General features: G+C 38.9%; 1 protein-coding gene across 2 annotated transcripts in view; it reads left to right on the plus strand.

The window, feature by feature from the left end:
- Window positions 1-1,165: 1,165 nt before the first annotated feature.
- Window positions 1,166-16,062, plus strand: part of Dmxl1 (Dmx like 1) — a 165,664-nt gene continuing 150,767 nt past the window's right edge. For both annotated transcript variants that reach the window (XM_063230962.1, XM_063230963.1), the window contains exon 1: window positions 1,166-1,660. In XM_063230962.1, the coding sequence (XP_063087032.1) occupies window positions 1,574-1,660 (87 nt within the window). In that variant the 5' untranslated portion in view covers window positions 1,166-1,573. The remainder of the gene's footprint in view (window positions 1,661-16,062) is intronic.

Raw genomic sequence — 16,062 nt, forward strand, 5'->3', positions numbered from 1 at the left:
TCTCGGACCCTGACAAGGCCCAGGAAGGGCTTTCTAAATGTTAGGACTGGAAGTGTAGCTCAGTGGTAGAGTATATGCTTAACATGCCTAAGGTCCTGGGCTCAATCCCCAGCACCAAAAAATAAACAAATTTAAAGTCTTCAGGTCACCTTAAATAAAATTTTAAATAATAATTAAAAGACAAATAAGGACACATTAAAGTTTGCCCTTTATGAAGAAACTGGAATACTGGATTAATTTTCATCTTTCAAGTAAAGGGGAGATGGCTCTTCAATTTGGTTTTTCAAACCAAACTTAAAATTCCAAGACAAAAATAAATATATTGTATAAATTTTAAGGAAAAGGAAGTAACTCCTACCCCTCCCATCCAAGCAGTAGTCTGAGACCGGTTTACTGTAATAAGGAGTTCCTAGTCACACTAATTTACTCAACAAATACTGAACACCTGACCGGGGACTGCCACCATGTAACACGTTTGAGACACTGAAGGCACACAGTCTGTCCGAAACAGACTTACAGTACCTAGGCGAAGTACATAAGCAGTAATTTATTAATAATAATGCCGCATTGTGTCAATGTAGAGTTGAATCTCGCAGCTGGTGGCTAACACTTTTCATTTTGAAATGGCGCGGTATTACTATCAGCGCTACTTCAAAAACATGCTTTAAGGTAAATTTAGATTTAGGAGCACCAAATTAGTTGCAGCCTTTAATATCACCCGGCGCTGCTGGCTGAGGCTTCGAGATCGCGCTGGCTGAGATGTTCTCGCGAGTCGCACCGGAGAGCGGTGCACGATGGGACTTACAGTCCTGCTGAAACCAAGGAAATGGCAACTCTGTCTAATGTGTGTCTAAAGTGTACGTTGCCCCTTTAAACGTTCTGACTCAACACATTAAGCTGTAACCTGCAGTATTAGTGAATAAATTTAAAGCATAATTGAATAAATGTCATCTCTTTGAGGACCAAGAGCGCTTCTGCGAGTCTCGCTCCATTCAAGGCGCAGGGCTCTCCTTTATGAGCCTCTGAGATTGGCCCATTTTCGGCTCTGGGCGGGACCCCGGTGAACGGAGTTTAGGATTGGTTGGCGTCTGACTGGAAGAGGCGTTTCCTACCTTTTCCTTGAGACGTGTATGGTGGTAAAAAGCGAGTGGTCCAGGGGAGCGCGCTTTCTGCTGGAGAAGTCTCGCGATATGTGGGCCGAGGGAACTCGCCGCGGCGCAAGCGACCGAGGGCAGTAGGGGTGGTGGACAGCGGTGCCGGCCAGGGCAGGTCTTGCGTGGCGACGGGGCGCGTGCTGCCTCCGCCACTGGGCCGGGCCGGGGACGCAGAGCTCCCCGGGGAAGCGTGGTGAAGCGTGTTGGCAGCGTGCTTCCCGGCGCGGTGCGGGTGCAGCGCTGCGCCTGGGCCGCGGCGGGCGTGACAGGTGCGCGAGGGCCGGTCCGCCCTCCTCCTCGGGCCGCGGGCTAGGGATGCGTCTCCCGCCTGGCGGCTGCTGCCCCCGGCGCCCGCGGTCCCGGCCTCTGAGGCAGAGCAGGCAGCGCTGGCGCCCCTGGGCATGAGCTGAGCTGCCGACATGAACCTGCACCAGGTGCTGACTGGAGCCGTGAACCCCGGCGACCACTGCTTCGCGGTGGGCAGCGTCGGCGAGCGGCGCTTCACGGTGAGTGCGGGCCGGAGCCGGGGCCAGGGCTGTGCCAGGCGCCTGAGCCTGCGGGACGCGGCTGGAGAGCGAGGCGATAGCACAGCGGGAGACAGCACGGCCTGGGGATCGAGCGCGGTTTCTGCCTTGCAGAGGCCGGGGCTTTGCCAAAGTGCTCGTACTAGAAAATCTTTGTGGATAACAAGTCGGGAGCTTTACCCTTTCCTGCGCCATAAGCAGAAATTGTCAAATGCAGAATAGTTGGGGCTGGTTTCATTTTTCTTATTTCGAGTTAAAGTCAGGCATCTTTCTGGTTAAAAAGAATGCGCGTCTTAAAGCGATTACTAATTAATTGCTGTCAATACTGGTACTGAGTAAAATTATAGTGAAAACAATGCCCTTCATTTATTTTTAAGATTTACTGATGAATAACCTTGGAAAGAAAAAAGTATTTTTCAAGGACTTCATTCACTATGTAAACAATCTAGTATTGTATTCCCAAATTGATTACTGAATGTTACACCCCGTCTTTTAGTATAACTCTTCTTTGCAGTGGAGTAGTAATTCCTGGTTAAAGTTTACTCAAAGAGGCTTGCTTTCCTGAAAGTCTTCCCAGCTATTGGAAGGAAGACAGCCTCACAGTTCTAGCTATTTACCTGTATAGTAGCATTTTTGCCTTAATTGCAGTATAGTTTTTATAATAACTTCAAGCTATAAATCAGTATTGTACGTACCTTTTGTCTCAACTTACTGGTAATTCTGATGGTGTTTGTTCAACTTGTGATTAAATTTTATATAAGTAAAACAAAGTAAATAGCTTAACAAATAATGTTGTCTACTTTTGACTTTTTCTGTGGCCTTTGTCTGTTTGGTTAAGCATTACTCAACATTTAACTTGGTGTAAGCGTTTAATACCTAAACTGTGCTTTTAGAGTTTGCACTTTGCTTTTAGATACTGTGCCGTCTCTGAAGTGAATTATGTGCACCTTACCTTATACTTGACTATTTTAATTGTCTAGATTCTGATTCTAGGTTTGCCTAACTTGAATCCTCAGGAAAAAGGTGATCACTGAGGGTTTCAGTGAAAGCTACAGTCATCCTATTAGCTGAGCATTGCTCTCTGTTCTTATATAAAGGGAGGAAACAACATCTTTAGGGGTTTTCTTAGTTGGGAGATTATGAGAGAGTTACATTACATTTTCTGGCATCTTCTCAAGTTATTTGAACACTTTCTCCAATGTAAATTCTAAGAATTTATAAAAAAGGTATTCAGAATTTATGTAGTTGGTGTTGTGAACCTCAAAGTACATGCAACATGGTGGCCTGTTTATGTATCTGGGTTCTCTGTAAACCTTGGTGAATTGCCTCCTTGTTATTTTTAAGGAGAGGTCAGATAATGTGCCAAGGATTATATGGTCATCCTACACCATTATGTAGCTGCTTGTTCAGTTCTGTTTAAAGTTTCCTTAAAGCGGGCTCTAATTGTCTGCCTGGGAGCTTGCCTATTTCTCCTAGATTTCTGGAAGCATAGTAATACCTATATATCTGTGCATTATATATATGTAATATATAACATATATATACATAATATGTAATATATTTTATATATATATAATATATAATATATGCATTAATTTTGCTGGCAGTTTTTACATTGTAGCCAGTCCATCCAAGACTTTTTAGTATTAAGCAAATAGCTAAATTATAAAACTAAGTTTGTTGAATACTTGTATACATACTAAATTTAACTCTTTTGCAATTGCCTTTTTTCCTTTTTCTCAGGTTGAAAATCTGAGAAAATCTAGCTGAGTCTGTTGTTTATTCCTTGAATCTTGTTTTCAGCTCTTGAATTTTCTCTTCTCTCCCCTCCCCATACTGAGGCTGGAACCCAGGACCTCGAGTGTGTTAACAAGCTCTTCTTTACTGAGAGGCATTCCCAATCCAGATTTTGATTTTCGCTTTTCTTTGATAAGAAGATAGCAAAGACTAATAGATGGCATATGAAGACCAAAAATCTCTTTCAACTATAGTTTGACCCAGAGGAGAGGAGTTAGGAATGTGAGACATTTCTGTTGTAAGCCCCCTTCAGGAATTTTTCTCTCTTCTGGTACTTTGTGTCTCTCAGTCCTTTGTAATTCCTTCCATTACACATCTGCAAATTTTACAGATGAGAAAAAAAGAAATTCAAAGATTGTAAGAGTGTGGTGATACTTAATAGTTGAATCGTTATCTCTTTATTTCCAGCATGTCCCTTGTTATTTATTTATGAGCAAATTTTTTACAGTCTTTGAATTTTTTTTCACTATAAAATTGGACTGAAATAGTACTCATAGGATTAGTATGTGAAATAGTGCTAAGCTCTTAAGTTCGTGGCTTAGCTGTATATATTTTTTTAATTTTATTTTGAAAGTAGTAAAAATACAACAGAACGAGACAGAACAAAACCAATCGAGACAATGCAGTGAAATTGATACAGAAGTTCACAGTAGGATACTGGGATGGTAGTAATAGGTACTATGGTATATATTGTTATCTTCACAATAGTTGTCCAGTCAATTAGGTATAGCGAAATCAAACCAAAACAGAACATTATAAAACCAATTGAGAGTATTGAATAGGGTGACCAAAACAAAACAGTGAAAATAACCTTTGCCTTCAAACAGAAGATAGAAGGAAATCCCCCCATATTTGCTATATTGCATATGGTTATCCTCCCAAAAGATGCTGAGACATCTATCCCAGTTAGCTATAGGATAGGGGGAGGGTGTTTGATTCTCACCCCAGGCGCTCTGGTAGGCTCACTGGGAGCCACTGGTTCTCCTGGCTCACGCGGGGACCACTTACCCAGAGGGTGGAAGAAGCTACACAGATGGTGGAAGAATAAGCTTCATAAGTTCCACCAAGGCTGGATCTCGGGAGTGCTGGTTATCCTCCTGGCCCATGCCAGGGGTGCTTGGCTTAGTTATATTTAAAAATCTAATAGAAATGTTCAAATTGTTCTTTTTTAAGAGTCATAGTAAACAGTATTAAAGGAAGTTTTGTTACTTATACACATTATCTATTATATATTTTATATTGGTTCAGGTTTATTCAGCTTCACTCAGTGTGGTTTAGGTAATCCAAAATGTTGGAAACTACTGCATGTGTCAACTTTTACAGAATCAAGACTATGTTCATTTTAGTGCTGGAGAGTAGAAAAGTACATGGTAAATAATGGTTGAACTGATGAGTAGTGGATTAAGAAGCCTTACTGCAATACAATTAGTAACTGCCAGTGTTATAAAATAAATTTTAAAATTTAGACTTAATAAAGCATTTTTTGTTAAAATTTCTATAGATTTTAAGTGAATTGTGCATCTTACCAGCAACGTAATATGAACAAATATATATGGGAGACTTCAGTAACTTTAAGCCAAAATTATTTTTTCTTTGGTTACTAGACTGCTGTCTAAAATATTTTTTGTTTATTTCATACCTATTTTAGAGTCAGAGTGTGTGAATAACTGGTCTTTACCTTTTGTTTTTAGGAAGAAAATATTCTGTATATGAAACTAAGTTAAAAAGAGGCACCAGTAGTTGGAATCTAGATTTACTAGATTTTTGTGCATACTGATAATGAAATATGTGATAGTTTTTTCTTTTTATTTTGTCTTTTTTTGACTTCTCATCTTAATACCCATACATGATATTAAAACTCTATTTTGAATTAATTGAAAAGAGTTAATTTACCAAAGACAGAAAGACTATGCTAATATTTAGGACTTATTTTCTCTGATTCATAATGTCTACATCCTGTAACTGTAGGAGGGAAAGCAAATTTGTTAATATCATAATAAATGATAGGAGAGAAAGCTCCCTTTAATGTTAGACAATTCAATGTTTCTAGCTAAAGAAACCCAGATTAGAAATCAAAACTGCAGCATGTATATTGGTAAAGAAACAGGGACTGAATAAGCACTCTCCTTCCTCAGATTTTTTTTTTTTGTAATAGTAAGCATTTTTGAATTTATCTCTGTTTTGTGCACTTTAAGGAAGCCTTATTGAGTCATAGTGTGATGGCTTTATTGCAAGATGGAATTTTTTTTTGAGGAAAACATGAATTTTATGGTTGGGGACAATATAGAAGAGGAAAGTTTTCTGCTGTGGATTTGAAGAAAAATAAAATTTCTGTGGTCTTTATAAGGTAATAATCATTTGGCTGAGGATTCTTTCGATAAATTGGGATCAAAATCATCTGAGCTCTGAGTACAAGTGGCTCTCAGGCTGTAAGTATCACCTCTCTTAGTATTACAGCTCATAGAGGCTCCTAACAACTCTTTATCAGCCCCTCCTGGGGCTTGAGCCGCTCTGGCAGTTATACCCTTTCCCTGAAAATAAGACCTAGGTGAAAAATCATCAGTCCTGAAAACTGGAGATCAATAATGGCAGCCTCAATTAGCCTGTCCTTACCTGACCTGACAGTATTACTCAGTTGCTTGGTGGCTTCTCTGTAAAGCAGTTAAGAACAGGCTGCTAGGCTGGCATTGTTGACGTGTAGTTTTCAAGGATGGTTATTTTCTGGCTAGGTCTTATTTTCAGGGAAACATGCATATAGATTCAGTTGCCTCGTTGGGGTTCTTTGTAGATCATTACAGATCTTTTGGACTCTAGTCACTGTAGCAGGTCACCACCAATCTCTTGTCAGTTGCCATCGGTCCTCATTAGCCTCTGGATATCTTCAGGGCTAGTACCTCTTATTGTTACCAGCTCTTTATAGTACAGTCCACTCAGAAATCTTAAATAGGTAATAGGACGCTTGTTGGAGACTTTAATGGGGCCTGTGCTGTAGCAAAGAAGGGCAGTGTGCCTTGCACATCTGTGGCTGTCATGCAGCAGTGGAGGAACTGTGGGAGAAGCAGCTGCTTGATTGACAGCCCCTTTCCCTGTCTTGTCTGGTCCCCCCCACACACCCTGTTTCAGTGAAAATGGGAGGTTACAGTCCCATTAGCCACTACCACCGAGTCGTCTTAGGACAGCCAGTAGTATTGGTTGTGACCCCTGGAGTTTTGAGGGTTTCAGAGACATCAGCAGTACATCTGGTCCCTTCCTGAACCTTGGTATGTTATGTGAGACCCAGCCTTCCTTAGAGAGGTAGCAGCAGTGCCTGAAGTAGTCCGGAGTGGAGAAGGGACAAGAGCTGACAGGTGAGCAGAGGCTCTTGTCAAGGGTGACCTACAGATCTCTGGTAGAAGTAACAATAGAGTTGATGGGATCATATTGGGGTTAGTTGTCATGCCAGGGGCCCAAGAGTTACTGGTCAGATCGTACTTCCTCCTGGCTGTCAGAGAGCAAAGAGTGATTGAGCTTTGTTTCTTTTCTATTTCAGTTGTAAGTGCTAAGTAACACATATTTTAAAATATAGCTTGTTTTATAAAATATAAAGTTTTATAGAATTAAAATATCTCTAAAATCACTGAAATAATACCAGTTCTTAATATATCTAAAAAAAGAGAATAAATTGTAATTACAATATACCAAACCTAAATCATTTAACTAAGACTTGTAGTAGAAAGAAATTCTTTAGGGTATTTTCCTGGTGTGATTAGTTAAAAGCTTAAGGAAAGTGAAATATAAATGTCGTTCAGAAAATCATAATTTCTAAATTAGAATACTCAGTTACATCCTTGGGTAGTGGTGTTTTTGTTTTTGTTTTGAGGTGGTTTTTTTTTTTTTTTTTTTCTTTTTTTGGTCTCTTTTGTCTCTTTCTCTTTTTGAGACAGGTTTTCACTATGCAGTTCAGGGTGGCCCTGAACTCACTTTGTATCCCCAACTGATCTTGAACTCCCAGTGATCCTCATGCCTCAGCTTCCCAAGTGCCGGGATTATAGTTATGTGCCAGCATACCTGGCCTTTGGGTAGTTTTTGAAGTTTAGAATATTTGAGAAAACTCTTGTTCAAAACCTGAACCTAGTACAGTGGTATATTTCTGTAGTCCAAGCTACTTGGGAGGCAGAGGTGGGAGGATTAATTGAATTTATGAGTTTGAGTCCAATTTAGGTACAAACTGAGATTCTGTCTTAACAACAAAGAATCATATTTCATTATGTGCTTGATGTAGACCATGTATGATTCGGTTCTTTCTGTGTATCACTTTAGTGTCAAGTTAATAAATCTAGTGTTATGTGTGTCCAGATGAACATTTTTCATTGCTTAGCAATAGGTTATTCTATTATATATCTTTTGACAGAAGCAGTTGGTCTGCCAGTTTGTTTATTGTATTTGTTGTATTACTGCCAGTTTGTTTTGTGGCATAGGCATTGAACTCATGGCCTGATGCATGCTAGGCATGTTCTTTACCATTGAGTTGCACCTGCAGGCTGTTATTGTTTTGATACTCTTCCACAGTATAGTCAGTGCAGCTTGAAGTCAGTTTGTGCAAATAATTCCAGATAAACATATAAAACTAGTTTTAGGTTTTAATTTAGAACTATTAATGTATTGGATCACATCTTAGGTTTTTAGTTAAAATGAGAAAGATGATATATTGGTTACTTTTCTCTTGTTGCTAAAACAAAATACCTGACGCCCAAAATTAAGGAAGGAAAGTTTTTTTTTTGGTTTACAGTTTGTGGAGGCTTCAATCCATAATCTGCTGGGTTCAAGGCAGGATGGCACATGGCAGAGGGTAATTGTTCATGGTGTCAGAAGGCAGCAAAAGTAACGAGAAAAAGGGAGGAGCGTGAGAGGAGACTCTTTCTGTCCCCTATATTGTATGTAGGGTACCTCCTTTAGAGGGGGTGTAACTTCACACCCATAATCCCAGTAGTGTACTATGAATCAGTCACAAACTCTAGAAGCCCCCTTGCATGACTACATGAAGCTTTGGGGGAAAATTTAGATACAAATCATAGCAGACGATTTATTTGAATTAAGACTTTAGTGTTAAATGGATTGCTTTAAATTCATGCACAGTCCTTTTTACTTTATTTTTATGGTGCTGGGAGTCAAATGTGGAACCTTACACATGCTAGACAAGTGTTTGTCAAATCCAGTTGGCAAATAAGATACTGAACTACACACCTATCTTCACAACCCTTGTAAAATTGAGAGCTATTTTCCCTGTTTCATTGATGTACTTTATTGATGTATTCAAGAACTTTCTAGGCTGGTCCGATGGCAGTGGGTTATCAGAACTTATTAACATCAGTGTCACTAAAGTTGGTATACCACCCCCCCCACTGCTAAATTTGACTGGCTTTAAAAAAAAAAAAGAACTTTCTAGAAGTGCAGAGAACATGGACACTGGAGATTTAACATATATGCAGTTATCCATATCTTATTTATACTGAGATTAAACAAACTTAAAGCAGGCTAAAGTCATTCTGAGCAAAGAATAATAGTTCACATCATGACACGCCGGGATCAGCACTGGTTACTGTAGTGTTTTTTTTGTTGTTGTTGTTTTTGTTTTTTAGTTTTTATTTAAAGAAAGATTAAACAAAACAGAAAACGGGTAAAAATAATACACACTTTCAAAGAAAAAAATACCAGTAAGAAATCACTAGTTGATTACAGATTGTCCTCTTACAAATAGTTATTCAAGATACTAAAGTGGAGCATATAAAGTGGGGATTCCAACCAGTTCTGTTCAACTATCCAACAAAAACTTAGAAATATAGTTATCAATCCTATACCCTTAAACATACATGCAGTTATCCATATCTTCAATTATGTTGAGATTGAACAAACCCAAGCAGGCTAATATCACTCTGAACAAAAAATAATACTATTGCTGTGTTTCACATTATGACACTCCAGGATCAGCATTGGGTTTCTTTTTCCTTCAAAGTATTTGTTCATTTCATTATGTGTCATAAGATCAGTTCTCATAAACTGTTTATAGATTCTACACATGCATGAGTCTTAACATGTATTTCTATCGTTTTTATATTAGAGGGAGAAACAAAACAAAGCAAGACAAAACAAAACATATTCCTATAAACACATGAAACGAAAAAGACATATAAGACCATTGTACAAGGAGTTCTACCATAGTTCCTGTGTTGTCTCTTGTTATCTTCAATAGAATTGGCTATATCATCAGACATAGTATAATTGACTATGTCAGTACATAACAGTATTAATAAAAATACAACTTTGTATATAGTATAAAACTTCAAAAACAGGCTGTTATCAAACCAGAATGTGTATCGTAGAGTCTTGTCATCTTCAGTGTAGTTTCCTATACTCTCAGACTTGATACTATCAATCATACCAGTTTTGAATAAAATCTGTCGATAGCAAACAGCAATCAAACAAACCAGATTTAACTAAGATTAGTCATGATAAAACATATAAGTCATACAGGGCTCCAGGTTAAGTTAATAGAAAATTAAAGATGATTACTGTGCTATATCCTGATGTTTTGGGGATAGCTGTCTGTGCCCTCAAATCTAATGCCAGTAGACAAACTGGAACAGAATAAAATCTATCTAAGCAGAGTGGTGTGACTAATGTGAGTTTTCAATCCTGATACACTATTAACAATATCTTCTGCCATCTTTTTTTAAGACTCTCCTTCCCCTTTCACTTCCCCAGGGTACACTGTACATTTTTGGGTCTGACCAAGACCCTTGGTTTTAAATTGCGCGCGGGGGTGGGGTGGGGGGGTGGGGCAGTGGGCAGGCAACCTGCTATTTACCTAAGTGGTTCTGAACCTTCTCTCTCCTGGATTTGATCTCTGATTGTATTCCTTTACCTATTAAAGCCTGTCTTTCCAACCTATCCACAAATACTGGTCTAGTTGCCCCGTTACTCTCTGGTTCTCTGTCACATAGAGCATTGTTTTATCATATTTGATTTTCAGTCCATGTACCTTTTTCATGTTAATTACATTTCCTATAAATAGCATTTCGGTGGACCCTACCTCCTGATTTACTCCACGTGTGGTTCTTTTTTTTTCCTTTTTTTTTTTTTTTTTTTTTTTTTTAGTGTATCAAGGCCATCTGTATTAGAGATTATAACTAACTTTCTGTGTCTCATTTCTGTTATGCTCTTTTTTTTTTACTACTAGTTGTCTGCTTATTTTCTTCGTTCTGTTTTTTGCTCCATTCATTGAGGCTTCTCTGCCACTGTTCCTGGAATCCTAGTACTTTTTCTCTCTCTCTAGAATGCTCTGTAATATTCCTTGTAGAGTTGGATTGGTGATTGCAAATTCCCCAAGTTCCCCAAGTTCCTCTTTGTCTTGGAAGCATCTTGTTTCTCCATTAATTTCTAGAGACAGTCTAGCAGGGTATATCAATCTAGGCTGGAGGTTATTTTCTTTCAGGGCTTGGAATATTTCACTCCAGGCTCTTCTTGACTTAATGGTTTGTGTCGAGAAGTCTGCCATTATTCTGATGGGCCTTATTTATAGGTGATCTGTTTCTTGTCTCTAACAGCTTTTAATATTCTGTTCTTATATTGAATTTCTGGGATCTTGATTATTATGTGCCTGGGTGTAGCTCTGTTTTGGTTATAGATGGCTGGTGTTCTGTATGCCTCATACATCTGAATATCATTTCCTTTTCCTATGTTTGGGAAGTTTTCCATAATTATTTCTGTGAATAGCCTTTGTAGTTTCTTTGTTTGTACCCCTGCTTCTTCATTCACATTCTTTATTCTCAAGTTATAGATCCTCTTATCATCTTCTAGCCTTTGTATTGTTACTTGTTTCCTTGTTATTTTTAAAAAGTTTTTCCTTTCATAATCCCACATTACAAAACTGTTCTCCAGTTTGGATAATCTATCCTTAGTTTCTTTCAAGCAGATTTGCCATCTTTCCATAGAGTTTTAAAATTTCCTGGTGATCTCTTTGAGTCTGCTTCATGTATTCTATATTTTGTTTATATTCTTCATCAAATGGCTTTCTCCTATGTTTGAGTTCCTCCCTTCTTCTGTCTGTGTCTTCTTGAGGGGTATTTAGCATCTCTTTTATTAATCTTCTTATATCTTGCTTTACTTGGCTAAATATTTCACTTTTGAACTCATCTATGAGGTCCCAGAGATATCTCTTTATGTGCACTGGTGCCATGTCTGATATTGCATGTTTGATGTTCTCATTCTCCTTTGTATTTACCTGTCCTGGGTCCATGTTCTCAGGGTTGGGACTTGGGGACTTTTTGTTGTTGCTTCCTCTTCCCATCTTTTTTGTTTCTTCCAGGAGGCCCCAGATTCTTTCTTTGTTGGTTACAATTCTTCTGAAGCATGCTGGCTAGGTGACCCTTCCCACTGCAGTGTGCTAGTGAGTTGCAAATAGGGACAGCCTATGCTGGCCCCTCCTCTCTGGATCCGTCAGGCTGCTGTGGCCTGCGCTGTATTACTGAGCATCACCTCCCCTTTGGGTCAGTCAAACTTCTGATGCCTTTTAGTGTGCAGTGCCGTTGTAGGGAATTGATTTCAGATAACCTATTGGGTCTCAGCCAGGTTGTATGACCCAGGCCAAGCTCACTCCACCAATCCTGTGTGGGAAGGGAACAACTGACTGAAGTCACTGCTGCCCCTTGTTCTTGCCAGTCCTGCCCGGTCCCAGAATGTCGTCCGCCAGAGCCCCCCTTTCTGTGGAATGGCTCTACTCCCATCACTCAACACAGGTCTACGCAGGCTCTCAGCTCTCTGTTCAACTGGCTGACCCCCTACCTCAGTGTGACTGCGCCTCCAATGAGTCGAAGCTGTGGGACCTCGGACGGCTTGGCAAGTCGCCTGCTGCGGTGGGAGCACTGAACATTTAGCTGTTCCAATAATAGCACCGGGACTGTATGTTTGATTGGCTCTTCTCACCTTAGTTTCTTCTTGGGACTAGAGAATTCATCTCCCTCTGTTCAGGACTCCCCACGCTGTATTGTGTTGAATTCTAAGTTGACTATTTCAGGGAGCCTCTGTAGCCAACTATTATCTATGTGCCATCTTTGCTCGAATTTTGTTCCTAATCGTTGTAAGTAGTTCTATCGCCAAGCTGTTTCTCTAATCCAGAGGGTTGATTGTACCCTTAATTCCTCTTTCTTCCATATCATCTACTGCCCCCAAGATCAAACCCAGAGTTTCTTGTGTATGAGGCAAGCTCTCTACCACTGAGCTAAAATACCAACCACTCTTAACATTCTTCTCATACAGAGAAGCTCTGTAGTTTGTCAGAACGCCTCAACTGTATTTATCCCTAGTGCAGTTACTCTGATTAAATAGAGTAACTGTGTTTCTATATTTAATTATGTTTATCTCCAGCTTGGCACTGCCAGAGGGGTCATTTTAAAAGGCAAATTATAAGACATTGCATTGAACTCTTAATGTTTTTTAATGCACTTTTCTAGTCTCTGTTCCTTCTCCTTGCAATAACTGCTTCTTTAAACTTTTAATAATATTCTTTCCTTTTATACAATAGGATATGCCATATCTCCAACTTCCAAGCCTGTGCATGTGCTCTCAAGGAATTTTATAACTCTCTCTCCCAATATAGAAAAGATTAGAACTTAGCCAGCTCCTCATCCTTGAAGTCTTAGTGTAGATGTCTCAAGTCACATTAGGCATTCTTCCTGTTTCTCACTAGAGCCTGTCTTGCAACTCCTTGTTTACTTGTCACCTAGTAGGTCACATTGTTTCTGAAGACAGTGACTTTTTTTCCCTTTCCTTGTATTCCAAGAAGTTATCCAGATGGGGACTAGAAGATAACAAATTGGCCCCACAGAGCCTCTACTCTAAGAACTAAGTTTACTATGTGCAGCATCTAGACAGCTTGTTTTTGGTTGTCTCCCCTTTTCTACATACACTTCCAGTTTAGGATCCTCAAAAAGTGAAATTTAGGTAATTTCTTTCTTTCTTTCTTTTTTTTTTTTTTTTATTGGTACCGGAGATCAAACTCATGACCGCCTGCTTGCAAGGCAGGTGCTTATGCTGCTGAGCTAAATTCCCAGCCCTAAATTTAGGTAATTTCTTATGAGTCTTTAGGGTAAAGAAGTGGGATTTTAGTTACCATTCACTTCACCACAGAAATGGCACTCTTTAACAATTATGTCATTCATTTAGTAGGTATTTGTTACTGCCATACTGCCATACTTGTGGGAATTGTTGTTGGTAGCTGAAATGTTTTTGAATCATAACCTTTTGAAAATGGAAAAAAGAATATTTTAAGGGCAAACACTGGTTTTGAACATAGTTTGACTCAAACATTTCCACACTTAAGTTCCTGGTATCACTTAACAGATATATAGGCTTGGCTTCTGGTAAAGTTTTGTCTTCATTTTTTATATTTGGTGGTGGCTGGAGTGAAATTGAAGGCCTTGCACTTGCTATTAAAGCACTCTACCACTGACTTATGCTTTATCCCAGCTTTTGCTTTTATAGGAAAATTAAGATCAGTGAGTATTGCATGACTGAAGTGTGCATGAGTAGTTAATTTGAAGAAGATAAGGAGCTGCAGAGGCAAAGCAAATTGAAAATCAATTTCAACCTTAGCCAATTTTATCCAATTTTGCCCCTGATTATCTTTTAACTAATAGGGCACGAATTGAATTTAAAAGTTTTTGTGCTTAAATTATGAAAGATTTAACAAAAATATGCTAAAAATACTGAAAAAACACTGAAGTTTTACTACATTTGTGAATAGAATTCCTACCCATTGAGAACTAATCGTTTTTGGTTGTCTAAATTGATTACTGTCAAAAAGATTCATTTTCCAGAGGAAGCTTTCTTAAGATATCATATGGTATTTATTAAGATATGATGTATTTTCAGAACAACTTTATTGTGACATAATTCACGTACTGTGAAATTCATAGTGGTTTTAGTATTTTTATAGTTATGTACTTATTTTCATAATTTTGTACAATTTAATTACACTTGAATTTCCCTGCCTCTAAATGAAAGGCAGAATCTGTTAACAGTTATTTTGTATTCACTCCAGTCATTGGCAGCCATTGTTCTCTATGTAGCTATGTATCTTCTTTATTTAAATTTATAGAAATCTCTTTTTCAGTCCTCGTCATGATCTGGTAAATTTATGTTTGTAACCCCATGGAAACATTATTGGAATTCTAGCCAGTTAATTTCAGTCTGCTGCTTCCAGTGCAACCTACAGCAAGAATAAAGACACTAAGACATACTTATAATTATGGGCAGCACAGTGAGAACTAATATACTAAGATATATTTATAATTAGGGGTGGCCAAGGGGTTCTGACTCTGACCTGGCTGAAGATTTATCAGAACAAAAGGCTAAGCCGGGTCAGGGCCTAACCCGAATTTTATTAATTCATGTTAGAAGGGAGTGGCTAGAGAATAAGTGACTATGAAAATGATGAGAATTAGGTGAGTACTGTGAGCTGGGCTAGGTAGGAGCCAGAAAGCACCTCTGCAGTATGCAGAGAGAAGAGTATGCAGAAAAACCAGTCTGCATAACACAATTGAGGTAGCATTTAATGTTTATGAGGCTGTTGCTTCAGTTTCTGATATGTAAATTTCTGTGCCCTAGGAAGTCATGGCCTCTAATCTGAGGCTCAAACCCAGTTGCCAGCCCTGGAGCTGTGTGGCTCTGCCATATTGTTGGGCTCAACCATTTAGGGAGACTCTGAGGTGGGGAAACAGTGACTGTGAGCTGGCTTCAAAGCTTATGCATCATTACTTCAGCTGGCCCCATTTACATTGCTTAGAGCCAGCTGAAGGGAAAAAGAAATGGCCTAACCAACTCTACATATCAGGACGTGGGAGATAGGGCCAGGTTTAGCCAAAGCAGAGGTGATGGCTCTGTATTCGAGAGCTGTCCAGGTGGTTCTCTACAGCAGCCATTCTTTTACCATCTGTGTATTTGTCTATTCTGAACATTTCATACAAAGGAAATCATACATGTGGTCTTTAAAACAATTAGTATATATTTGTGATCCATAATGAATATACTGTATTCATCCAGGAGAATTGGAACATGTACATACCACATCTTGATCCTTTTTACTTCCCCTTCCTTGTCTCTTTCCCATTTGTCCCCATTCACAGATGGCTTTCTTCAAGTTGCATAATGTTTTTAAATCTCATCCATTTGTAGCATGTATTACTCCAGGTTTTTGCCCCTTCTGTTCTGTGTATTGAATCGAGGAAATTTGTACTGAACTATGTTCTCAGTCTTCTTTAAAAAATTTAACTTTTGATCCCAGGCTGAGCTCCAACTGGGGATCCTTCTGCCTCAGCTGTCCAGAGTGCCACCGTACCCAATTTCTATTTCTTTTTGTAGCTGAATAATATTCCTTTGTATAGATATATTTTATTTGTTTGCCAGTTAATGAATATAAGTTAATTCTCTTCACTGATCATTTATGCTGATATAAATATTCATGCTTACATTTTTGTGTGTATATGTGTTTTCAGTTCTCTTGGTTATGTACCTAGCCATGAAATGCTGACCTGTACTAACTCCATGTCTAA

Source organism: Cavia porcellus, unplaced genomic scaffold, assembly GCF_034190915.1.
Source record: "Cavia porcellus strain 051 isolate PalLab524CR breed Dunkin Hartley unplaced genomic scaffold, mCavPor4.1 scaffold_19, whole genome shotgun sequence".
Lineage (NCBI taxonomy): Eukaryota > Metazoa > Chordata > Mammalia > Rodentia > Caviidae > Cavia > Cavia porcellus.